Genomic DNA, 25,705 nt, shown 5'->3' with positions numbered 1-25,705 from the left:
ATTTTATCTATTTGGCTTGTAAATTAGTGCCGGCAGGTTAACACGCCCACTCTGCTTCCAGCAGGTCAACAGAGGTTGTCACGACACTCGCAGCCTTTTCTTTCAGCGGGCTGTGGATCAGTCGAGCACTGAAAGGTTCAGCAGCTGTGCAGCTTACAGAGATCTGCTCAGTGAAAACACATCGATGAAGACGAGTGTCGCTGCACTGATGTCACCAGCGTCAACTGATGTGCACTTCATGTCTTTGTGCGTTGATTCCACAATAGCTACTACACCTATTCTTATGGTTTATAGACAAAATAATCTGATTAAATAATAACAGCAAATGATTAGAATAATATGAACTCCTTTTCCTCCATGTCTGCATGTAAACACAAGCAGCATGTGTGTCATCGTAGACGAAGAGGAAATAAAGCCTGTTTGAGCTGTTTGAGGCAGGAGAGATGTGTCGAGTCCAAACAGAAGCAAAGGAACCGAGAGATCTCCCACTGAGATATGAGAAGAAGCAGAAAACAGAATATAAGCAGGGTCACAATATTTTGGTTCATGAATCAACAACAGGACTAACTTACAGAAATAACTAACATTTGTTTGGAGTCTAAAATAATTTCCATAATCAGTTTCTTTGCAGATTACTTGCTGATCAGTAATTTCTGTCATTGTGTTGCATCCAGGCTGGTGAGCAACAGTCTAAGAGAGGACGAACTAAACCTTTATTTAACATTAAGGTCGACTGTAATTTTTCCTCCTTGAAATGTAAAAGCGTTTGTGTCGAGCGACCTCTTGAGAACGGATCTCATTTTCCGGCTCTATATGCAGATAAAAGTTCAGGACATGATGATTTTTTTTTGTGTGTTTCACAGAGTTTATAAAGTGTCTCCAACTCAACAACTCACTAAACTGACACATTTGTTAAGGGAGTCTGGGGACTTTCTCCACGGGGACAAAGAAGTAGCCTATATTGTTACTGTTTAGTGTCTTTGTAACATGTGACATGTTTAGATCATTAACATGTTTCTTCTTTCATAAATGGAGTGTAAATGGTGAAATCAGTGTAAACAGTGTGTTCAAACAGCTGATCAATGTTGGCAGGTAAGACTTTAGCACTTTAGACACAGAAGCAGACAGGCTGGTACAGACATGCTGCCACAAACTGACACTTTTTACAAGGAGACAAACAACTTCAGCTGAAAGATTTAATGCTGAATTTACAACAAGGACACAATGACTTAGAATCTGTCGTAGCTGTTTCACAGAGTTTGTTAAGTCCTCATGAAACAACTCTTAAAATCACATGATTTGTTAATGGAGTCTGGTGATGTTGTGGTTGCTGGTTCAGTGGTTGGATGCTGCTAACACTGGCAGGTTCAGAGAGGATCAACATGTCAGTCACATCACAGTGAACCACATGAACATGTGTGTATCCATTCTGCCTGTTGTTGGGGCTTCTTCCTCTTCTTCCTCTTCTTGTTTCATTGAGGACGTCAGCTGATGAGAAGGACTTCAACACACTGCTGACAGACTGCGGTCACATGCGAGCTACCTGATAGCAAGTAGTGCAAAATAATCGACCACATTCTTACTACACTTTGGATAACAGCATCAGTTAACCAGCTAAAATGTAAATTCAGAGAATGACTGAGGTGCTTCTCTGTGTCTTCTTTGTGTTGCTGCTCAGGTGTTCAGCTTCAGCTTTCAGCTGTTCAAGGTTGCTTCGTCTCCTCTAAGCTAGTAAAGAGTTTTATCGTGGTGCTGGAGGACTCACAGGGCCTTCAGCTGACTTCGAGCCATCACACACGATTAGAGATTAAACTTATCTTGCAGGAGATTGCATCAGTCTGAACCCGTCAGAGCTGGACTACAGATACGAATCTGAATTTAATATTCAGAGCAGCTCACTGTCAGTTTCATTCAAACCATCTCACAGAGTTTATTGTTTACACAGCTGCTGAGCTCAGCTGACTGTGATTATTTTTCCAGAGTAAAATCTTTCAGTTAAAAATGTTTTCAAGTCATTTCTGTGACACAAACAAACTGAACCTGTGAGGTAGAAGGCTGGTTTCTGTCCCTGTAGGCCGGCTGAAGATAAGAGAGCTTATAACGAGAGGTCAGCAGGAAGGTGAAGACAGGAAGTTGGAGGCAGGAATGTTTCACACTCACCTTCAGGACGAGTGACAAACAGCCTCTTCAGAGAGTTGTAGGTTCCGATCTTGATTGTCCCGTAAGAAGCTTGTCTCAGCAGGGCCGGAGAAATCCTGAGAGGAGACGTCAGACATGATAACATTCATTCATCCAGGGAGTGTTTATCATTTACTTCCAGTCTTAAAAACTAGATTTCTGTCTTTTTGAGTCGTGTGAAATCTATCCTTAAGGTCTGTTACTCAAACCTGCTGCTTTCAAAGTCAAAGAGAAACTCCTGCTTTAAAAACTGAACACGTATCAGGTCCCACTGGGCTTCTTTCAGATCTGTAGCTGTAGATTCACAGTTTAACCACCACAAAGTGTAACAGCTCTGGGAGCAAAGCTTATTACTGCATATTGTAATGAACACATGCTGTTTCCATCAGCGTCCCGCAGACCACAAGCGTGGATCGAGAACACGCAACTAGATCACTTAACAGCACGTTGACTTTAAGTGAAACTGAACAGACATCTGTGACTGTTATCTTGAATTCATTTAGGGCTGAAACTTTAAGGTAATTCTTATGTTGTTATCCAAGAATTCACCTGCTAATTATAACTGAATCTCAGCTGTTAGCTCTGGACAGAAGTGAGGATACTGTGGTGGCGAAAGGGGGTCGGCATCTAATAAATAAATAATCATAAATGTCCATTAGGCTGGAGTAGAAGATGACTGGTGAAGTGGTACAGAGCAGACTGCGCAGGTATGATCCACGTTGTTAACTCCATTAGCTCCATTATGTAATTTATACTATATTACATATTATTTAACTCCCAGCAAACATAAAGATCCACCAACAAATGCACCAGCTCAGGAAATACAGCAGCACTTTGTCTCCAACTGGTGTTAAATTGATAAAAAACACAGAAGGATGAAGATTCTTATATCATCAGTGAACACAGGACCGTCCACACAAAAGAACCACACTGATGTCGGATAGAAGTTCTTGTTTTAGACCCACAATTTGGTGAATACTGGTCTCAATCACACACTACCCGTCTACTGCGCTCAACACAAAGATAATGCAGAGCCTGGAAAAGCTCATTTCATACCCAGAGTAGAGCGCCCGGACGCCCTCCTCCTTGCCGATCCTGAACAGAGCGTGGAACATGCCCCTGTAGCGTACCTCCGTGTACTGGGACTGACCCTGGACCTGCAGCCGGGTCTTAGTCAGGTCGATGGGAAACGTCCCTGAGGATTAAAAGTGAAATAAACAGATAATAGAGATTAACAAATGACCTCTCATGTATAATCAATAAAAGGGAAAACTGTATTTTTAACCATTTCTCAAGATGCAGCTCTTATCCAGGTACAAGAAAAGGCAAAAAAAATAGCAAAATATACAAAATATTTGCTGAGCAATCAACTATCAAATAATTTGCAGACTAATTTAATAGTTGATTAATTGGTTTAAATCATTTCCTAAAGTGACTATAAGGAACTTGTAGTTTGTTGATTCTAGCGCCCCCTTTGGACAAAATTGGTACGATCTGTTGTAAAGATCTTTGCTAGCCTGTCAGCAGCACGTGAATCTGGATTACAAGTGGATGACAGAGAGGCAGGATGGATCGTGATGAGGTAATGTCTTACTATATGATTTAAATGTGATATATGTGATTTGACCCTAGCACAGGCAATAATAATAACTATATAAAAATAGCAGTCTTTTCGCAGATGGTCTCGCTGTTACAGGTTTCATAAATATTTATACAAGTTCCTCATAGTCACTTTAAGAAACAAAAGTAAAACTTCTCTGATTCCTAAATGTGAATCTGGTAACTTTCCTCCTGTGTGACAGTGAACTGAGGATCTCTGGACTGAAGACAAAACACGGATCAACATTTTCCACATTTTATAAATCAGACAACTAAATGATTAGATGAAAAACAGATTAACCGGAAAATAAAGTGCATACAAAAATAACTAGTTAAACAAAAAAAAAAAAGAAAGAAAATACCTCAGTTCATTAAGAACTTGTTTAAATTAATTTTTTAATCATGCAGCAATGATCTGAATATATGTCTAGTCAGGGAAAGCAACACCTATGAGATTGAGAGGCAGACTCTTGGATTAACTACCAGCTAATTAATTAATGTAAATGTGTAATGTGTGCTAGCCTACAGTTGCAGGACGGTGCATACTGAGCACCACAGAGCTTCGACATGTATTCAGCTGCATCAGTCTGCAGCCTCACAGCACTGAGCACAGTCTTCCTCTGACTGCAAATTCATGGGATTTAAATGGCATTTACAGAAAAAATGTACTGCCACGACACTACAGCGCATAAACCAGCAGCGTACATGACGGTGGGGGGTTGCATGTTGTGCTGCATCACGTACCGAATTCTGCGACAATCGAGGCCATCCCGCCGTAGATGAACGGCTTCCAGTTCAAGCTGGCCATCTCCTCGGCGGCGGCTGCTTCCACCTGCTGCAGCCCCGCTACAAACAACAGAGTCCAGAGACAGAGGTCAACACAGTGCTGCAGCCTCAGACAATACAACATGTCGGGAAACATTGAGATCTGATGATGCTACACTTCAAGGAGGCTCCTCAGCATCAGCATCCCAGCGTACTGCGCCGGAAAGAGACGCCCGCTGTGTCGAGCACCGCGCACAGAGCCAGCATAGCTGTTGTGGGGTTCCTATTGGCTGCGAGGTCAGTCAATCAAAACATTTACGTGACCTGATTGGCTGCATCGCCCCGAGAGGAGAAACCAACGACTGACAGCTCGGTGACAGCAACAGTGTCTCGAGAATTAAATTAAGTTATTTATTATCATTAACGCAGCTGTGTCATGTGACAGACACGCTACTGAATCTACCAAATACAATAATTATTTTTATTAATGATAGAACATTTTAATAAGTGAAAACTGTGCATTTAATGTAGGAGATGGCGGCTCCGACTGTTCCAACGGCGGTTAGCTCGCAGCAGATGGCTCCTGCTAGGCTAACGGCTACTCGGCTAACACTTGTGGCAGCCTCCAGCCAGCTGGTTAGCGACTGTTAACAGTTAGCAAGTTAGTTACCGTCACACTCCGCCGTCATGTCACGTACCTGTGGTGTCGATAAAAATCTGCGAGCTGCTATTTGACTTGGTTTTCCATGACTTCAAATATCCGCGGCTCGACTTTAACTGAAGTACAAGCAGAAAGTTGTTTCCTGCTGTTAGCCTCCCATTTGAGCTAATGTCAAATACACCAGAAGTCAGCCTCGCTCTTCTTCGTCTTCTGTTTAATGTGTAAAGGCGGCTAACGCCCCCTGTGCTGCTTCACCGCCACCTGGTGGACAGTGTGGGGTACTGACGATAGATAGATAGATAGAAAGATAGAAAGATAGATAGATAGATAGATAGATAGATAGATAGATAGATAGATAGATGGATTTCTCACTAATTTGTATGTAAATTTGTTTCTAAATTTGTTTTTCTTTATCTTCTTTATCTAACCTTTATCTCACATATTTGATGATATTTCTGTTTTTCCTTTTTAATAAATTTGCAAAGATTTCCACATTCCTGTTTCCACTTTGTCACCATGGTATATTTAGTTTAGATTGATGAGGGGAAAAATTTAATTTAACGATTTTCATACGTCATTTTAGGCCATTTCATATTTGTTCTTGCATACTATTTTCTTTATTGTTGTCATAGATAGATAGATAGATAGATTGATTGATCGATAGATAGATTTGTAAAGATGAAAAATGACACAGGCTTTTAAGAGAAATTGTTTTATTTAAATGAAAAGTAATTGTAGTGGATCTGCCGTCATTATTAAATTCATGTTAGTAGCTGAGAAAGCCTAACTCCAAATAACAATAAAAAATGCATCAAATTCAAAATAAGCATACATTTACAAGAATCCATCAGTAGAGGCGATGGGGTTAAACATTAGATGTCTTTGTACTCTCTACGCAGCGTTCCAACCTGTTTTGGAATCAGGGCTGTAGCAGCTGAAGTCATCAGTCACATATCACCTCATTTATTCACATTTATTCAACAGCAACAAGATTTTTCTAAAACTCATCTATTTCAGCAAATACATACAAACCTGCAGGGCTCAGTTCATACAGTAGTGTAAATGAATAAAGTTGTCACCTCACTGACACTCGCCCTCTAAAGTAGCTCCACATATGCACCAACACAATGGATGTCAGGTTGTTCTCACCAAAACAAAACATCTCTTAATAATCCCTTATGAAACCGCAGTGTTTTGTAAGTAACTACAATATGTGTCAGAGAGACATTTTGCTCTCGGATTCTTTTAATGTAATTTAAGTACTAAAATCTATCTAGAGACGCTCAGTATCTGTTTGTCAGATAATGTTTGTTTGTCAGCTAACAACTCTGATCAGCTCATATGTTAGTTAGTTAGATAGTTGGATACTGCCTCTCTGTCAGCGGCTGTTTGAGGCCTCAGCACTGTTCTGTTTTCATTATCAGATCAGCAACATAAAGTTTTCTGCTGCTCTGTCAGAAGTCTGTTTTCATGTCTGTGCTGCAGTTTGCTCCTGTTCTATCTGTCACATCTTGGAAACCAAAACTGCCTTTTAAAGCCCTCAAATCAACTTGTTACCTCCACAGTGGAGTAAAAACACAAGTTATCTACAACTGCATCACATATTTGCACCGGTCCACTTGGTCGTAACCAAATTGTTCCTGTTTATATTCAGTCTGACTGGATGCAGGTCTGACTGCTGCAGGTCTGACTGCTGCAGGTCTGAGGTCTGTGTGTCAGTATGTCTGATACCTGAGTGGACTCACTAGGTCCAGTTTGGATCCAGATCTGAGCCTGGTGAATTAATTCATACGTGTTGAGTTTGGGTAGTTTTTCCCAAATTCTGGAGCTGTTAAGACCTCTAGTATGTTGGTTTCCAGCGTCACCACAGCACAGGTGCTGCAGTCTCCTGCCTCACCTCGCAGTTAATGAGGTGAAGAACAAACATCACAACAACACAGCCAGCACGTCCAGGAATTTCAACCAGCAACCTTCCTGGTCACAAGCCTGTTTTTCTTGTTTTCTTGTTTTTTTCTGCTGTTGCAGCCAAACCCGAACCTGAATGCATTTAAAGGACCTTCCTTTCCACCTCACTTAAAATCTCACACAGCAGATAAACACAAAGTTAAAATACTTCAGTAAAAAAATAAACATCTTCAGATCTTCCTCGTCGTCTTATTTAACATGCAGTGCTGACGACAGCCGGTGGAAACTTCACAGTCCAGAGAGGAGTGACACCACTTCCCTTCCTCGGTGTCTTCTTCTTCTTCTTTTTAGTCGCTGATGCACTACTGAAGGGCATGCTGCACAACAGCCGCAGCAGCAGGACATCTCCAGAGTCATCGGTCAAACACAGGAAGTGGTTTGGCTCAGAGGGTGGTGCGCAGCAGCCGAATGACTCGCTGGTAAAGCTGCTGGACGACGGACACAAGGTTCCTGAGAGAAGGTGACAAGAACCCAAACATCGACAGCTGTACAAAACTTTACATATAAAAGTGTTTGTCAGTATCATAAAAAGACTTCTTGAGCGTCTCTGCTCCACAGACTCACCGAGCTCCGACAGAGAAGCAGTTGTTGCGGTTCGGGTGGAGGCAGAAGAGCGAGGCCACGCAGTAAACACAGCACAACAACATGGACAGCAGCCGCCTCTTTAAAGACATCTTCAGTCTGATGAACAGAGACAATCAGTCACACTGTCTGCAGCTCAACATCAACAGGAAGTGTGTGTTGGATTACTGGAGGTTGGGACACAAACATGTTCTGGTTCTCTGACATTTCACCTAAAATCTTCTGTTTTTCCTCAGAAAAGCTCCAAACACAAAAACAGAGTCTCAATCAGTGTATGAACAACAAGGCTCCTGAAGATTCATGTTTGTAGGAAGTTCATTTATTTCACCTTTAATGAACCAGGACGACTTCTGCGATACGTTATCTCTTTTACAATAGAGTCCAGGCAGAAAGGGCCGTGTGAACAGGGTAACACATCGTCACATCATATTTATTATCATTCACATCGAGCATTTAAGGAACAGTTCACCCAAAAAGTAATGTGCAGTCATTGTCTCCTCGTCAGGATTCTCCTAAACAACTGAAGTAGCTGGAGAGGGTTTTAAAACCATCATCCAAGTCTGCAGAAGCCCTGAGATCACAAACTGATCTGAGAAGACGTCATTTAACCTTTTAAAGCTGAAATCTTCTCTGTGGCAGCTGAGCTAAAAGTGTTAGCGTGCAGCTCGTCTGACATGAGCAGATCTCAACTGTTCCTTTCAACAAGTGTTTCTAAATGACATCTGTCTTATAAAAGATTCCAAGCCCAGGTCCAAACGCTGCTTTTCTTAAAACAAATATCTTTAAACAGTGTAACAGTTTGTGTTCCACAGCTGTCGTCTGTGTGACCAGAACCGAACCCGAGCTGAACTCTGAGCGCTGCGTCACCACCAGCTCAAAGTGTCGAACATTTTGGATCTTGTCACTAATCCGGCACAACTGTGGTACAGCTCGAACTGCTGCAGGCCACATGATGCGTGACAACACCCTGAAACCATCACTCACATTACATCATCATCATCATCATCATCATCATCACCTTAACAATCCTCTTCAGAAGAACTCTCTCTGTATCTTCTGTGACTGGAAACTCCTCGCTGTGATGAAAGCTCCTTGGTAACAGATCCGGCTCAGGTGGACACGAAGGATCCGTCTCGGCGGTTGGAGGACGACGTTGGCAGAGGTGTAAACAGGATCTGGATCCCTGGGTGCTGCTGGGCACCGGGCACAATTACTGCTGACGCACACTTTGTTTTGAAAGGTCCTGAAAGGTCTAGCAGGGGTGAATGACATTCCCACATTGTGTGTCTGTTGGAGCCGGTCGGTCAGGAGGGCGGGGGGATGAAAACAGGATCTTTCCTCTCAGGATGAACCTGCTGGTCAAACTGTCATCTGAGTCACTGTTACTGCCCGGTTCTGTTTCTCTGGGTCAAACTTTCTGTCATTAACTGTCCATGCAAAGTTGTGCATTGTGAGGGGAAAAAACTGTTTAGTTTTCTCAGAATAACATTCATTTTTAAAATACTGTCTCCTCGACTTTCTGATGTGATGAATAAAGAAACTCTGGACAAACACAGACGTGTCTCCAGTCTCTTGTTTGTCTGTCAGTGTTTCTGTGACGGGCTGGAGCTGGACCTGGTGTGGAGCTGGTGTGGAGCTGGACCCGGAGCTGGATCTGGAGCTGGAGCTGGTGTGGAGCTGGACCTGGAGCTGGACCTGGAGCTGGAGCTGGACCCGGAGCTGGAGCTGGAGCCGGAGCTGGAGCCGGAACTGGATCTGGATCTGGATTCGGAGCTGGAGCTGATGTGGAGCTGGACCTGGACCTGGTGTGGAGCTGGACCTGGACCTGGACCTGGACCTGGAGCTGGAGCCGGAGCTGGACCCGGAGCTGGAGCTGGACCTGGAGCTGGAGCCGGAGCTGGAGCTGGACCCGGAGCTGGAGCTGGAGCCGGAGCCGGAGCCGGAACTGGATCTGGATCTGGATTCGGAGCTGGAGCTGATGTGGAGCTGGTGTGATGCCAGGTGATGTCTGAGTGTGTGCAGTGAGAAAGCGTCATTAGCCAGATGTGTTTATGTGTGAAACTTAGTGGAAAATGGTCCCATCAGGCCAGATGTCTCTCCTGAGGTCGGAGCAGGACGGCGGCCAGCAGAGTTTAACTGCACACAAACACTCAGAGCGGCTTCTGTCCTACATGACTAAATATAGAGCGGCTCTGTTTCTGAGGCGATCGCTGCTGCAGGAGTCCAACAGGTTCACTGAAGTCTGGATCTGTGATGATATAATCCAGGGTTTAACTACGTATATAAATACATAAGTAAGGTCATAGCAAAATGAATAAAAAAATCAATAAGCAGGTAATAAAATGCTTAATTGTAATCATGAATAAATAAAAAATGATATATTAAATGTATAAACAAAGTCAAGATTCTTCTATATTCTTCATACGTCTCTTGTATCTGCTGTATGTCAGTGGAAACTTTCATATATTCTAGATTTGTTACACATAAAGTGAATTATTACAATAACACCAGAAATGTCTTATATTCTAATATTCTGAGATACTGGGCTTTTATTTAATGAGCTGCAAACCATAATAACAAAAAAGGCTTTAAATCTATCAATCTAGAATAAATGACTGTTTCATTTTGGAGTTAAGTCACTGGAAAAAACAAACATTTTCCATGATATATTATATTTTTATGATAAGCCTGACAGAGTGACTTTACTTCAATCAAGGAAACCGAACAGACGAGGTAAAAGAGACTAATAATCTAAAATTGTTAAAACTTTTTAGCTCGTACAACTTAAACTTGATAGTCTTCTTTACTTTACATTTAAAAGTTGACTTCAATTTAAGTTAATTTGAGTCACTTGTTTCTTTTATGTGTACATTTTATATCATTTATTTGAGGTTGTTCCTTAATGCAGAACTTTGGATCCTGCTGTCTCAGCATGAACTCTGAATCATCCTGACAAAATAAAGGTGAATTAAAATAATCGTGTGATTCTTGGATGAACTTAAATCTTCTTGTGTCAGACGGCAGCACCTCGTCTGGATCTTGATGACGGTAGCGAACATCCTGAACAGTCTGTTTTCTCTTTCCTGTTCTTAAAACCCGGCCCAGATGACTCTGAACCAGCCCGCGGACCTTTTAAATGTAACATTAACAGTGACTCTGTTGGAGCCACATGTCGACCGTGACGGGTCAGAATGCCTGTTTTTCATTTGTTCCTCACACACTGATCTTTTCCCTGATTGTGTAATCTTGCTCTGTTAACCAGAACCGGGCCCAAATTTTTCTCCAGTCTTCTTAATAAAAATGATGAATACAGTAAATATACTAAAAATAGAGATGTTGCCGGCCGGCAGAGAGCCAGCAGGCAGGCGGCCGGGACAAAGGTCAGTCCAAGAGAGGCAACAACAGCAACGGATGGGCAGTGGAGGAGTGTGTGTGTGTGTGTGTGTGTGTGTGTGTGTGTGTGTGTGTGTGTGTGTGTGTGTGTATGTGTGTGTGAGGGGAGGAGACAAGTGAGGCCGGCTGATAAAGCTGTGAGTGTTTTTGTCTCTTTTCATTTGTTGGAGGGGTTTTCAGGACACGGTGGAGGACGGTGACGTTGAGCGGATGTTTGAGGAACAGGTGAACTTTGTTAAACTTTGATTTGAGCGACGGAGGAAACAGTAACGAGTCGGGACTGACGTGAGCGGACGATGTGACTGACAGGGTTGTTCTTCTTGTGGTGATGATGCTTGAAATCTTTATCACTGACGTGCAGCTCTTTGATATTTTTTACACGGTCTTCATCTTTCTGAAAGTTTTAACTTTGTGTTTTGTGTCTGAGCTTTGGTTCAGATCCTTTTTGTGCCACATGTTTTCCTCTGACGGCTGTGAAGGATAAACCAGATTCTGACAGCAGTGATGTCAGACCGTCTCTACTGCACACTCGCTTTGTGACTTCCATCCTAAAGTCTTTGAGTTCTTCTGGTCAACATGTTGTATTTGTGTGGACACGTGAACACTGAACCGTCTGTGAGCGGGAGTCCTGACTGCCTGGACTCCAGCGAGCCGGTCCCGATGGACGTGGGGCCTCGAGTGATGGGCCTCATCCTGAGCATCGCCTCCTGCCTCATCATTTCCACCAACCTGCTGGTGGCCGTCGCTCTGCTGAAGCTGCTCCTGAAGAGGAGCAGCCAGAGCTGGTGCTTCGTCCTCAACCTGGCCCTGGCCGACGTCCTGGTGGGCGTGGCCATCACTGGTCTGGCTACAGAGGACTTCAACAGCAACAGCATCAACATCACTCAGAGCCAGAACATCCAGTCCACCGCGGACCCCGCCACCAACACCACGCCCTCTGCTCAGGGTAAGACCCGCTGTTTGATGAGGATGGCCTTCGTCATGTCGCCCTGCACGGCGTCCATCATGTCCATGTTTCTCATCTCGCTGGACCGCTACGCAGCCATCAAGATGCCCCTGCGGTACTCTCAGCTGTGTGGCAGAGCGACGGCAGTCGGGTCACTGCTGGCTCTGTGGATCAGCGCGATCATTATGGGATTCCTGCCAGGTGAGAAGAAACATCTACCATGATTTATATTGTTTTAGGGTAAAAGAAGCAGCTTGTTGAGACTGAGAACAGTACTGAATGTTGAACAGGTGCTGATGAACTACTGATGGACTTTGAGGACTGTTGTGTCACGTGGTAAATAACGTCTGTCCTCTGTTCCTCAGTCATGGTGCGTCAGCTGCAGACCGACCACTACGACGGCTTCTGCGCCTTCTTCGCCGTCATCCAGCAGATGGGCATGATCGTGTTGTTCAGCGCCTGCTTCTTCCCCGTGCTCTCTGTGTTCATCTACATCTACCTGGACATCCTGAAGATCGCCTGCGGCCACCAGAAGCAGATCTCCCGGCAGGCCGGCTCCAGGACGGCCGACCACCGAGGCCATCAGCACCACGAGCATCATCACCAGCAGCTGAGGAGCTACTGGAGCCACGTCAAGGCCCTGAGGACGGTGGCGGTGCTGGTCGGCTGCTTCTTGATCCTCTGGTGCCCGTTCTTCGTCGTGTGCATAGTTCAAGTTCTGTGTTCGAGATGCCAACTCACCAAAGTGTTGGAGAATCACCTGTGGCTCCTGGGACTGTCCAACTCCCTGATCAACCCTCTGGTGTACGCCTTCTGGCAGAGGGAGGTGCGGATGCAGCTGGCGGCCATGTTTTCCTGCTTCACAGGCCGGTCGGCGGCCGCTGGACCTCCAGGTGTCAATGACAGAAGTGAGCCGCCGAATGTGCCGACTCAGGCTGCTGTTCCAGGTGGTGATACCCTCAATCCTTCACTGCTGCGGCCGATTATCGGCGGCACCGCGGCTCACACTGCGCCGCTGTCGGCTACGACTAGCTTGTGAAAGACACAAGATCATCCAGAAACTGTGACTGTGGAGCCGGACGAGTGCAGCAAGAAACATCTCAGCACAAATGACTCTGTAAGGCCGAGCGCTGCTGGATGATTCAGAGATAAGTTCCATAGCTTCCAGTGAAACCAGAGGTCAGCGGCAGCAGAGGCAGGAAATAGTTTAATCTCCATCTGACATGCATTCCTAATAAGTCCACAAGGGTCCCGGCCCGTCCCACGAGTCCATGAGGGACGCTCTCTGACTCCCCGGGCCCTTTATGCACACTCGGTGCGAGTCTGAAACCCTGCAGAGGTTTGTGGAGTGCAGCCGAGGGAGAAACCGACAGGGAAGTGAAAGTAAAGAGAAAAGTAATTTACTTCCTTAGATTTTAAGTTTTTTGGCAGTGACAGTTGGATTTTTGGTTCTGACTGACACTGCTGGTGATGGTCCAGTACCTGTGAACTGGCACTTAGAAATAATCTGTAATCTCACTTCAGTTCAGTGAACCAGCAGGAAGGGTTAGGATGGATTCAACTCACATGACGAGTCGTCTCTGTGATGCTGCGATGCCGATGAAAGAAAAGTCTCGTATCAGCAGGATCCGGTCCCGCTGTCCTCAAACAAACGTCCACCTGGAGGCTTGAAGCTTCACTTTTCCAGTCATCATATTAGCCAGGATGAATGTTTCCCCAGAACACAGATACATTTAAATGTGAATGTGTCATACGTCTCACATGATATGCTCATAACATCTATGATGCTGACGTTAAAACTGGGAGACGATGTTCCAACATTTGTAAGCGTCACAGCACTGGATTATTGTAATAAAGGACATCAGGAGATTTTCCTGCCATGTTTGCGGCGACAGAACCAGGTATTTAAATACTAAACAAGATGTTTTATTAACCCTGACCAAGTGGTTTATGTGCCTAAACCTCACCAGAGCACGTTAACGTAAAGTTTCAACATATCAGGTCCTGCAATCATTTATTGTGGTGACTGGGTTGAAAGCTGATGGCTGTTAAAAGAAAGATGATATTAATCCTTGTGATGGTATTTGTCTGATATTTCAAGTTGTGGCCTCAAGAAGATTTCTCGGAATCTCATGTTTCATGTGTTACAAACTGTATCGGCGGTGAGCTTCATCTTTATCATCTAAAGTGAGCAAACAAGAAAATATCGTCATTTTGGAGCCGGAGCAAGAAACCAGATCCACATTCCTCAGTTGAGGAGCAGTTCTGTCAGTTCTGGTTAAAGATGTGAAAAATGTGAATTCCTCTAATAGTTGGTGAATAAAGTTTCACTTCTGAACCAGTTCTGTCTTCTCAGCAGATAAATGCTCACTGGGTGCATTCGTGTTCATATTCTTCCCAGTTTTTCTCAGTTCTCTCCCGGTTTAGATGTGTTGTTGTCTCTTCTGTTGATGCAGAGCAGATCACAGATAACATGCAAAGGTCATGAGACAGACTGGAACCCACCACATTATACATAAACTGTGTGCGTTGGCCGTCGGACCCACTTTGTTTTATACTGTTTTATTACATCCATGTGATTTAGTAGCTTTAAAGCGATGCCTCTCAGATAGCAGACGAGCCCGCCGCTCATCTACTCCTCATTTTACAGCTGGATTACTCTCCGCTCATGGAAACTTCCTCGGCTGCTTCAGACTGAGCTGGAGCAGCTAATTGACCTCCTGTTACTTCATCATCTGTCAGGTGACGCTGTGACACACTGAGGCTGTCGTCACGCTGCGTAATACACCTGAAGAAGAGCCTGTGTCTGTGAGAAAACGTCATATAATTCAACATTTTTACATTAAAATGTCTAAAACGACTCAGCCTTTGTTCTTCATGTTGTTGAGTTGTGTTCTTATTTTATCACAAATGTTTCAAACGATGTTCAAACTAGAGAAGTTTCCTCGAGGCGACGGTTCATCTGGTCGTCTGTCGCTGTGACTTCCAGGAGAGAGATGAAACATAACGAGAAGAAACTTTAACACATTAACTCGTCTGTGGACGTTTGTGCCCGAGTCACGTCAGATTTTAGTCAGTTATGTGTTTTTTTTTGCTCCCAAATCTCCCGATTACTTTCTGTGTCTACGTGTTAGATTCAGCTCTGAGCTCTGGTTCTGGTTCTGGTTCTCCTCTCTGTAACGTTAAGTTCATGAAGTCCATTTCCCCTCCAGCTCCAGTCAACAGTCACCATTACAGAACAGAACCACCCGTCAGCTCCGGATCACTGCTGCAGTCAGGCTGACCAACAGGAGTGAAGAGAAATCACCTTTTTAATCCCACGAGTCACAAACTCATCTGTGTTAACGTCTCCGGGTCAGAACCTGACGAGACGCCAGGTGTTTATTCCTCCAGAAGGTCCAGATCTGCCAGTCCGCTCTCCTCACCACACTCAGCAAACATCGTTCGTTTTGTTTTGATTGAGAGATCTCTCGCAACAGAAATGACATTTTTAAATCTTAAAAAATAATATCAGCTGTGCTCCAAATACTTTTCAAGTTATTCCTTCATGTTTGTCTGCGTCTTCTCAGCCTAACCAGCGCCTGTTTGTCACCAGACTGGGTTGAAATCTGTCCTGAACATTCATCAAACCTCAGGAACATTTACAACATGTATTCATTCAGGGAGCTGTCAGAAATTGTGGTATAATGTTTGTATTGACCTCAGAGAACAAGATGACGCCATCCAGTCTGCAACGAACCAAAGTACACGTGTGATTCACATATTTCCTGAACCAAATGAAAAACAGGCTCAATAGGAATCAGATAGAAAACCTGGAAGTCAACAGAGTAAAAATATCTGTTAAATTAAACCACTGAATGTGATATGATGGCCTCTGAAGATTATTGATTACAAACTTTTGGATGGATTTTCATGATTTTCCTTGAAGAAAATCTGCTGTCCTTCAGAATCCTTTTTGACATGTTGTCCTGAACATCCAATAAACATGGATCTGAAGATCATCAACAACATGGATTAATCTGAATAGTTTAGATAATCAATAATATGCTTGTTTTCACTGTGTTGAACCAGATGTCCTGCAGATAAAAACACATCTCGATCAATAACTTCAGAGCTGAAAAACACACTGACTACATCGGCTGTAAACCGTCTCAGGAAGGATTATTATTGTAATGTTCAGGTAAACTGCAGGTAACAGCTTGATGATGTCATCTGAGTCTGCACAGACTGTAGGAAACAGAATAATGACACACCAAAATGCAGAATATTTATTATCAAACACAAATGACAAAGAATCATTGGAGGAAAACAAGGAATCGCTCAACGGAACAAGTGACTTTTTACAACGATGCGATCGTGACAGGATGTCAGAAATAGACAGGAATGCTCTCTGAAACTGTGGCGACTGTAAAACAAACTAAAATCATCTCATCCACGCCACAAACACAAACAGTTTAGTCATCATGGAGACACTACACGTGAAAACGTCAAGTTCAAATCCAATATCAGAAAACTTGTAATAGAATAATAATTGTCTTAATGTCAGTAATGAGCTGTAGAGGAGTTTCATGCTGACGTCTGAAGTTTACAGTTTTATTCCTCTTTATATTCTGAAGGTTTTTACAGACGGCTCCTCCTGGTTTATACAACATGTTGATCCTAAAAACATGCGTTCACAGTTTTCTGATTGATTGATTGAAATTCCCTTCGACTTTAATATGTCAACACAATAAAACAAGAATATTGAATCTGGATTAATCAAATGTTCTGATTCCTGTTCTGGACATTAATGTCAGTTTCATTGTGACATCTATTGATTAAAGTTTGACCCTCTTCACCTGCAGTGTCTCTTCAATTACAGCCTAAGGTAGATGTTGAATGTGTGTGTGTGTGTGTGTGTGTGTGTGTGTGTGTGTGTGTGTGCTAGCTGCGCTGGTGCTTGTGTGTCCTCTCCGGGCTGAAGAACGGGTGCCACAGCGCCTCCTCCAGCGTGATCCGCCTGCAGACGTCGTACTCCAACATGCAGCTGAGCAGGTCGAACAGCTGCCGCTCCTCCTCGCTCCCCCGCTGCATGAACTGCTGAGAGACACACGGTAAGTTGGACTACTTCCTGCTGATGCTGCCTCACGGCTGCAGCTGATTGGCTGATCGGAGCGCTCAGTACCTTCAGAGGTTTACAGTGTTTCCTGATGTAATCACCCGAGGAGCCCTGCTCGTCCCAGTTCAGACGCTCGTTGTGAAAGTAATGCTTCTTACTGCACACACACACACACACACACACACACACACAGGTTATCCATATAGAAGGTTCAGGTAGGATAGAAACAACCTGGGCACCTTGTTGAGGTGTGTGTGGTCACCTGGTCTTCTTCAGCAGGTGGGGGGGAATCGGTCCCAGGACCTTCTCCATCATGGCCAGATGTTCTCTGCTGTCGTGGGTCTGAAACAACAGACAGACAGGACTTACAGCTGTTTCTGTGTGTGTGCGTGTGTGTTAGTGTGTGTGTGTTAGTGTGTGTGTGTTAGTGTGAGTGTGTGTGTGTTAGTGTGTGTGTGTTAGTGTGAGTGTGTGTGTGTTAGTGTGAGTGTGTGTGTGTGTGTTTACCATGAACAGCACACGTCCCAGTAAAAACTCCATGAGGACGCAGCCCAGACTCCAAACGTCACACGACTGACTCCAGCCCAGATCTGAGAGCAAACACAGTTACAACTGAAGACACGCAGATACACTGGTCCAAATCTGTGTGTGTGTCTATGTGTGTGTGTGTGTGTGTGTGTGTGTGTGTGAGAGAGAGAGCTGTGTGTGTACCCAGTATGACCTCTGGAGCTCGGTACTGACGTGTTGACACAAGGGATTCGTGGTGGTCGTGGTCGAATGTGGCCGTGCCAAAATCCACCACCTTCACATCCAAACTCCTCGGTTTCTTCTGCTTACACTTCTGTCACACACACGCACAGAGACACACACACAAACACACACTGCTAAACATTAAAAGTCGGCGTGACAAGTTTAATAATTTTAACTTTAGTCGTTGTAACAAGACTGTTACCGTCTCCTCGTTGTACACCAGGTCGAAGTCGGAGCTCACAAACAGGATGTTCTCTGGCTTCAGGTCTGTGTGTGTCAGCTTGTTACGATGTAGGACTGTACAACACACACACACACACACACACACACACACACACACACACACACACACACATTTGTAAAGAGAGTAAAGACAACTGTGTTAAAGCACAGTACACAAGCAAAGTTTTAAACAATTCTTATAGAAAAAGTAATCACAACCACCAGTAGTGACAAAGTCAGAGGTCAGAGGTCATGGCTAACACACACACACACACACACACACACACACACACACACACACACACACACAGGACTCACAGCTGACGGCTCTGAAGATCTGGAAGGCCATGTGTCTGATCTGCTCCACGCTGAAGGACAGGAAGTCGTTCTGTCGGAGGAACTCGAAGGTGTTGAGGCCGAGCAGCTCGAACACGATGCAGACGTGACCTCTGTGCTCGAACCAGTCCAGCATCCTCACACAGGCGCTGACGGGAGAGAGTCACGGATCAATAAACACGAGGGGAAACATTTACACAACAATTAAAAGTCGACTCACAATCTGTTGTCGTCGTCCAGACCGTTGATCTCCTGCAGCACTGCGATCTCAGACCTCGCTACTTCACTGAAACAGTCGATGTTCCTCACAATCTTCACGGCCACATGCTCGTCTCTGTTGGACAAAAGACAGAGATGATCTGCACCAATCCAACATAAATGAATTCTCCTGCTCACATGATGGTTAAACTGTTTCTGGGTTCAAAATAAAAAAGTCCTGACTTACTTGTCTCTGTCGATACACTCCACCACTTTACCGAAGGCTCCTTCTCCCAGAGTAGAAATCACCTCATCTGAGGACAGACAGACATTTATTCAGTGTCTTAAACTTTTTGTCCAAACACAAAACCTTACAAGTTGTTACAGAATTCACGAGGCAATCTCTACTTCCCTGAAGGACATACAGAAAACTAAAGTTTCAACAAATCTGTGCAAAAATACTTATGAATTTATGAAAAGGACAGACAGGTAACCCGCTCAATAGGTCACGTGTCACACAGCGGTGAGGTTTTGTCTTGTCTTGGGTTTTTGTCTCGTGAATTTCCTGTTTTATTTTGAAAGTCTAACTCCCCTCTCGTTTCAGGTCACTTGCCCTTCCTCTTGTGTCCCCGGTCTGACGTCATCCCTGATTGTTTCCACCTGTTCCCCTCATGTGTTAAATAGTCTGCGTCTTCGTTTGTCTTGTGCCAGAGTGTCTCGTTCCCTCGTGCACCCCAGCCCTTCGTCAGTCTCGTCTTGACCAAGTATTCATGTCTGATTTTTGTTCTGTAGTTATTGTGCCTCAAGTTGAGTGATTTTTCGTTTGTAATGTTTTATAGTATAGCTCAGTTCTTAGTTTCAGGTTAGCCTTTTGCCTTCCTCCCTTTTGGAGCGATTTTGATTTCTTTGTTGCATTTTTGTTCATAGAGTAGCTCTGTTTTATAGCCTGTGTTTTCCTCTTTGTGAGTGATTTTTTGTTGTAAATTTTACAGTTTGGTATTTAGTTAGCTTCTAGTTTTGTACTCCGGTTTCGTTGAGTTTCCACCGTTGGTGTGGTTTTTGTTTCTCTTTGTTTTCTTTTGTTTCTTTTCTCGCTCTTGTCAGCGTAGTCAGGTATAACCAGGTTTCATAGCCTATTTATTTGTCTCTCTGCCTTGAAGCCAGAAATTTCAGAATAAAAGTCTGTTGAATTTTGATTCTGCCCTCCTTTTAGTCCAGGCCTGACATTACGTGAATACTCTCATATAATCTTATGGGGAAGTAGACGTAAACAAAATGGAGGTTGTGGTGGTGCAACAACCTGCTGTAGTAACATGTTGCAGTGAGAAAACAAACAAAAGCAGAAGTTTGGATAAGATATCAACACAAGTTTTCTGTCCTATTCTAGTTTCTGTCAACAGTAGCATGCTAGCTAACGTTAGCCTCAAAGGCTATATCATTTCCTGTTGCTTGTCAGCACCGTCAACTGCTGCGGGAAGCCTCTCTCATTGGTTGCCTGGCTTGGAAGGCGTCAAGATTTAAAATAAACACCAAACTATTATCAGAGAGCAGCTCTGATGAGTCTGGATCTGTAAACAACTCAAGTCACCAGATGTTCTGAGCTGAACGGCAAATTTTAAATGAGCACTACACAACTGGAGTTACTGGTGGAGAGAGCGTTACCTTCCTGCAGCCTCGTTAGAAACTCAACGTATCAAAGCTATGACAAGGACACTAAACACACTAAAGAAAGAAAGCTGGTGTCATGTACATCTTTCTTTCATCAGCAGGCCGATGTGATAGGCCAGGTGTCCCTCTTCATCGTCCTCGCAGCTCGTTCCCCTGTGACTCCGCTGTACTCCATCATCGTCAGCGCTGACAGCATCGTCACCAGAAAGACCAGAGAGAAGCGAGTTGTCTTCAGCCTGAGTTCAGAGTCCGAAATGTGACGAATGGAGGATGAAGCGGTGGAGGCAGGTGTTGGTGGTTGTGTTTCAGGACATAAAGGTGAAAAGTACAAAAGGACAAGAGAGAGACGGAGACAATTAGAAACACGTCACTTTGTTTGTAACAGAACAGTTTGAAGTGAGAGTCGTACCGAGGTACTACTTCCTGCGCTGGTGCAGAGTGTGCTTTGGTTGAAGCTTCCCGTCCGTCTGTCAGCGTCTGTTTTGGAGTGATCTTCGTCTACGAGCAGAAAAAAAAGGCCCAGAGTTCGAGGATGTTTGAGAAAGTTACTGTGACGTGAGATTAAAACTGAAATGATTTCACGTCTGGAGGTTTTTGTTTCATGCATCTTGTTGAAGTGTCTTTGGTAAAGATAGACTGAACTTCACTGAGCTGCTCTGCACATGAACATGAGTTGTGTAATTAACATAAGTGAAATAAATATATAAGATTACCTCCCAAAGAAGCAGACTTGTTGTCCTCTCTGCCCATAGTGCTGCTGGACACTCCGGGCTCCGTGACAGCGCTCACTCTGCTGATCCTGAAGGGCTGCTGATTTATTCTGCACAGAGAAGAAGAAACACATGCCGACGAGGCTCAGCGAAGGTCTTTATTCACACTGACAACCCTGTACAGCTGACAAGTAACTAGGCAGAGTGCGTATCTCCGCCCAACAGTCCTCTTTAATCCAGTCAAGCCTAATCCCATTTCAAACTGGATGTAAGATCACAAGATTTAAGATCCTCATCACTCATAGAAACCAGCTGCCTAATTAAAGGAATGCACCTTTAATTCCTGAGAAAAACAACCTTCCAAGTGTGACACAATGCCTGAATTCCTCCCTGTATGCAGAAGTTAATGGGGTCTATTCTAGGAAGAGACCAATCCTCCATCCTCCAACTTTCATCTGGTAAATCTGTTCAGTAGTTTTCAGTATCCTGCTGATAAACCGACCCACCGATCAATCGACTTATCATCCAACCAAACAACCAACTTATCAACCAACCAACTGACAAACAAACAAATCAACAAACCGACCGACCGCCTGACCAAACAACTAACAAAGCAACAAGCAGACAAAAAACAAGCAAACAGACAGCGGACAGGGTGCTGTGGTTGGTGGAGGTCACTATCATTATCCTTCAGTCTGGATCAAATCAGACTGACAGCCTCAGGGTTTGACATTATTCCCATCTCCAGCTAATAATGACACAGAATACAACCCTGAAACATCCAAACACACAACTCAGTCAACATCACACACGTAAAGTGGCTCTAAAACAGTTATTGGAGATTTAAACTTACAAGATCTGAGCTGAACTTCAAAGAAGGACTTTTCTCCTGAAGGTCAAAAACTCTTCAGTCTCTTCCTTGTTATTCTGTTGTTCTGTCGCACTTTGTAAACGTAGAAATGTTGAATTTAGAATAAAATAAACTCGAGTGAAGAGTCACGTTTGGCTGCGAGCTCTGGCTGGAATTCCAACCCTCCGTCCTGCGCAGGCTGTGATGTATGACTGCGAAAGCCTCTCGTCTCCTCAACCCCTGATTCCTTCTTCTCTGTTTTCAAAGCTATACATAGTGTTACATCCCTCCAACCTACAAACCCATTGGTGTGTCTATCTCCAGGGCTTTCCCCGGCCTTTTGGAAAAGGCTTAGTTACGACCCCCCTGCCAGCGGGGCAGCTTCAGAGGGCGACAAGAAAACATGAAACCATAATGGGCCCTGAGGAGAAATTAGGTTTTCAGAGCAGTCACTGGAGAGGGCCAAGGAAAACACAAACAAGCAGAGGCGTCATGCCCGTTTGATCTCTGGACTTCATAATACAATATCTTATAATGTAATATTCATAATCTTTTTATTTCTTCAGTAAAACATGCTCTTCTAACATGTCAAATGCTGTCTGACCCTTTCTCTATGATAATTTCTTCCTAAAGTTGCCAGATTAAATCCAAAACATCCTCAAACTGAATCAACTAAGGACCGATGACATCGTACAGGACCGATGACATCGTACAGGACCGATGACATCGTACAGTCACAGTTTTGTTGGGCTTCGAAAAACTGGTTAAGTTTAAAACGACTGTTATGTAAGTTATATCTCATATGTAACATGTTGAATTTTAACTCAACAACTCACTAAACTGAGTGATTTTGTAAGGGAGTCTGGTGACGTCCTCTCTCTTCATCTGTAGTTGATGTTCTGCTCAGATCTAGAGTCTTTTAAAAAGACAGACAACTGTAAGACAATGACAAAGAGCATAACTAAGCAAAACTGTAAAGTTCGAAGATGCAGGACAACATTTGGCCAATCATCTTTCTCAGTGCAAGGTATACACCTATGGAATTCTTTACCATCAGAAATTAAATCCCAAACAGAATTAAAGACGTTTAGTGTGAAAGTTCAACTGTGGCTCAAGCTGCAGCAGGAATGTGAACATTATTGTCCACACAGTACTTTATTCTTTGTTTAATGCTAAATTTAACTTGTGTTTTAATCTGAAATGTAAAACTGCAGCTGTATGTATTTGTACCTATTCACTGTATTATCCACTGCCTTTGTATAATTGCATTTATTGTATTCAGATTATTTTATTCTATTCTAAAGCCTGACCAGGAAGCTAGACGTCTTATATGCATCACATTTTCCCATTTTCTGTGGCAATGCTGTATCGTCCCTGTTAAATAAATATTAAGATAAAATAAATATAGCGCTGGTTCCTGATCACCGGGCCGTGAACCGGGCCTGGGTCGCTCAGTAACGGGATGGTAAAAACCCAGTATAGGAACTACAGGGGCTGATGTAATAACCATTTATGCACTTTACTGTGTTTTGTTATTCATTTCCCTGCAAATGTCAACTGTAGTTTATCATTAAAATGTAATAAAACAGATCTGATTACATTGTCGTGTGCTGAACAGCAGTTCTGCTTCATTGTGTTTTACACACTTCATATATTCATTCATCTGCTCCGTGTTGTTGATCTGCAGTCTGTTGCTGAACATCGATGAAGTCTGAGATATTTTGTTGGATTTTCAGAAAACATTGGACTTGTTGTTTATTGACTGAATTGATTTCTTTTTCCTTTATTCAAGTGATTTAATGATTTGATTGTTTTCTTCATATTTGGGGTCGAATCTGTTGTTGTTGTCTGACTTATTGAGATCATGGTGGAGTTTACTTTCCTCCAGTAATAAAGCCAACAGAGGAAGAGTAACAACAGACGAAGCTGAAGGACTAGAAACGTTTTTTAACTTGTTTAAATAATCTACTGAAACATGCTTGGGAATAATAAACAGGAGTGACCGGTGGATATTTCAGGGACTATTTTTGGATTTTAGTGCTCCAGTTTTTTTCTCTCCGCAGCAGCAGGCAGCGTATGAATCGCTCAAAATAAACTGGTGTGACCACGAAAGATCATTTCAGTCCGTTTGGCTCACTGACGAGTTTCTAATAGTTTCTGGAAACAACGGAGCTTAATTCGATTACGGGAATGAAGTCGGACGTGACAAACACACAGACACAGATCTGATCTGATCGCCTGGTGAATATAAACTGTAAATTCGAGAAGCTGAACCAGATTTCGCTCGTGTGTCTGATATCTGGACAGCAGCATTTTCACAAGCTTACAGTTTGCAGAAGCCAATCAGTGAAATGAAAACCTCTCACTGCCACTTCCACAAATAGCAGACATGTCACTCACTGCCAGTGTCTCTTTTACTCTGAGGTATTTCTTACTTATCTTCTCATCACCTCCTGCTCCTCCTCCTCCTGCTCCTCCTCCTCCTCCTCCTCCTCCTCCTCCTCCTCCTCCTGCAGAAGTTGCCAGATTTTGCCAAATTTATTTTGTTTTCCAAGTTTGAGAAAATATGTTTTGGAGGTTTTCCCAATGAATATTTTTACAATCCAAATTCAAGTTTTAAGTTGAATTTTGAATCATTATTTTAAACCACGTGGATTTATTTTTTTCACGAGTGTGTCTCCTGAAATATTTACACGTGTTGCTGACCGTCCTATGAGGAGCTTTGCTTTTATAGCCAACAATGTGAAGGAGAGTCGGTCGTTCCAGAGCTCTCCTCCTCCTCCTCCTCCTCCTCCTCCTCCTCCTCCGGCTCAGCTGTCTCTGATTGACTGTAAATCAGCTCCGAGGGCGACTCACTCCTGCTGACAACCTGCAGGACTGTTGTCACTTACTTAAGATCATCCAACACTCACCACTCACCAACCGCTGCCAAGAGCGTGGCGAGTTTCACATGCAGCAAAACAGCCTGAAGGGCAAAACGTTCACTCTGCAGCCACCAGCGCTCGCGGTGTGGAGAACAAGTCGGTTCACACCAACACTTTAAAAACCAGACTGGAATATTGTTTCCAGTCCTCTGTGTGGTATCCTCAGGGATCAGGGCTCGGCCCGCTGATGGTTCTGATAACAGGAAGCTGAAGACAGAATGGAAATGATGTTCCGGTTCAAACGTGAGAGGTCTGTGGACTCTCGCTGCATCTCTGCACACATTAACTAAACCGTCTTTGCACCTCCAATTTGGGTCATTTGAGTCGCCAAAATGAAAATGATGTTTTTCAGACAATGTTATTTATTTCAGGACAGTCAACAAAGTATAATGTTGGCAGTTTCTGCAGCAGGAGGTCGAGGAGATGGTGGTGTTGTTATTACAGCCAACAGAGCTTCCAAACAAGTCAAACCACTGGAGACATTTCCAGACGTTGTGTCACAAACCATGATGTTTTCTAACGCTGACCATGTGGTTTCTGCTCCTAAACCTGACCAGAGCATCAGCACAGCGCGGTGACGGGACGGAAACAGAAAACTCAACCTTAACAAACATAAAGTTGTAACATAATGAAACCTTCAGTTTGAACTCATCGCTGGTTCAGCAGAAACGCTCTGGCGACTGGATTGTTTATTTTTTATCAATTATGTGTAAACAGCAAAATATCTAGCAGGCGTCTAAACAGAAATCATAATAATATTTTATGACACTCATCACCAGAATGAATGTGATAAGAAGTGTATTTCTTTGTTTTATTCACAGTTTGTTTGGCCGTCTCGTCGACTGTAACGTCTCCACCAT

General features: G+C 43.6%; 3 protein-coding genes and 1 long non-coding RNA gene across 7 annotated transcripts in view; 1 reads left to right on the top strand and 3 right to left on the bottom strand.

Annotated features, from left to right (window-relative positions):
• Nucleotides 1–4,811, bottom strand: part of slc25a14 (solute carrier family 25 member 14) — a 12,448-nt gene extending 7,637 nt beyond the window's left edge. Inside the window, exons 1-4 of the mRNA XM_030437550.1 lie at nt 4,522–4,811; nt 3,235–3,373; nt 2,161–2,255; nt 297–488 (exon numbers count right to left, since the gene is read on the bottom strand). Coding sequence (XP_030293410.1) covers nt 297–488; nt 2,161–2,255; nt 3,235–3,373; nt 4,522–4,699 — 604 coding nt within the window. The 5' untranslated portion in view covers nt 4,700–4,811. The remainder of the gene's footprint in view (nt 1–296; nt 489–2,160; nt 2,256–3,234; nt 3,374–4,521) is intronic.
• Nucleotides 4,812–6,150: 1,339 nt separating this feature from the next.
• On the bottom strand, nt 6,151–9,036 carry LOC115594068 (uncharacterized). The gene is made up of 3 exons (XR_003986421.1): nt 8,769–9,036; nt 7,733–7,849; nt 6,151–7,618 (listed from the first exon to the last, which is right to left on the bottom strand). It is a non-coding gene; the product is annotated as an uncharacterized LOC115594068 (long non-coding RNA).
• A 2,145-nt stretch (nt 9,037–11,181) lies between these two features.
• On the bottom strand, nt 11,182–22,556 carry LOC115594716 (dual specificity protein kinase CLK4-like). Of its 4 annotated transcripts, XM_030438935.1 has the most exons (14): nt 21,925–22,550; nt 21,075–21,181; nt 20,771–20,859; nt 20,444–20,597; nt 18,941–19,007; nt 18,716–18,829; nt 18,478–18,644; nt 18,140–18,234; nt 17,899–18,028; nt 17,695–17,777; nt 17,450–17,529; nt 17,254–17,344; nt 16,970–17,168; nt 11,182–11,232 (listed from the first exon to the last, which is right to left on the bottom strand). In XM_030438935.1, the coding sequence occupies exons 2-13, from the start codon at nt 21,109–21,111 to the stop codon at nt 17,013–17,015; spliced, it is 1,263 nt and encodes a 420-aa protein (XP_030294795.1). In that variant the 5' UTR covers nt 21,112–21,181; nt 21,925–22,550; the 3' UTR covers nt 11,182–11,232; nt 16,970–17,012. The 4 variants fall into 4 exon arrangements, with proteins under 4 accessions (XP_030294795.1, XP_030294797.1, XP_030294796.1 ...); XM_030438937.1 differs by lacking the exon at nt 11,182–11,232 and having other exon boundaries at nt 16,332–17,168; nt 17,929–18,028; nt 21,925–22,556; XM_030438936.1 differs by lacking the exon at nt 11,182–11,232 and having other exon boundaries at nt 16,332–17,165; nt 21,925–22,554.
• Nucleotides 11,220–14,430, top strand: gpr119 (G protein-coupled receptor 119). The gene is made up of 2 exons (XM_030438938.1): nt 11,220–12,290; nt 12,455–14,430. The coding sequence occupies exons 1-2, from the start codon at nt 11,720–11,722 to the stop codon at nt 13,126–13,128; spliced, it is 1,245 nt and encodes a 414-aa protein (XP_030294798.1). The 5' UTR covers nt 11,220–11,719; the 3' UTR covers nt 13,129–14,430.
• Nucleotides 22,557–25,705: the final 3,149 nt, after the last annotated feature.

This window comes from Sparus aurata, chromosome 13, assembly GCF_900880675.1.
Source record: "Sparus aurata chromosome 13, fSpaAur1.1, whole genome shotgun sequence".
Taxonomy (NCBI): domain Eukaryota; kingdom Metazoa; phylum Chordata; class Actinopteri; order Spariformes; family Sparidae; genus Sparus; species Sparus aurata.
This window is presented reverse-complemented; position numbering and strand designations above follow the sequence as displayed.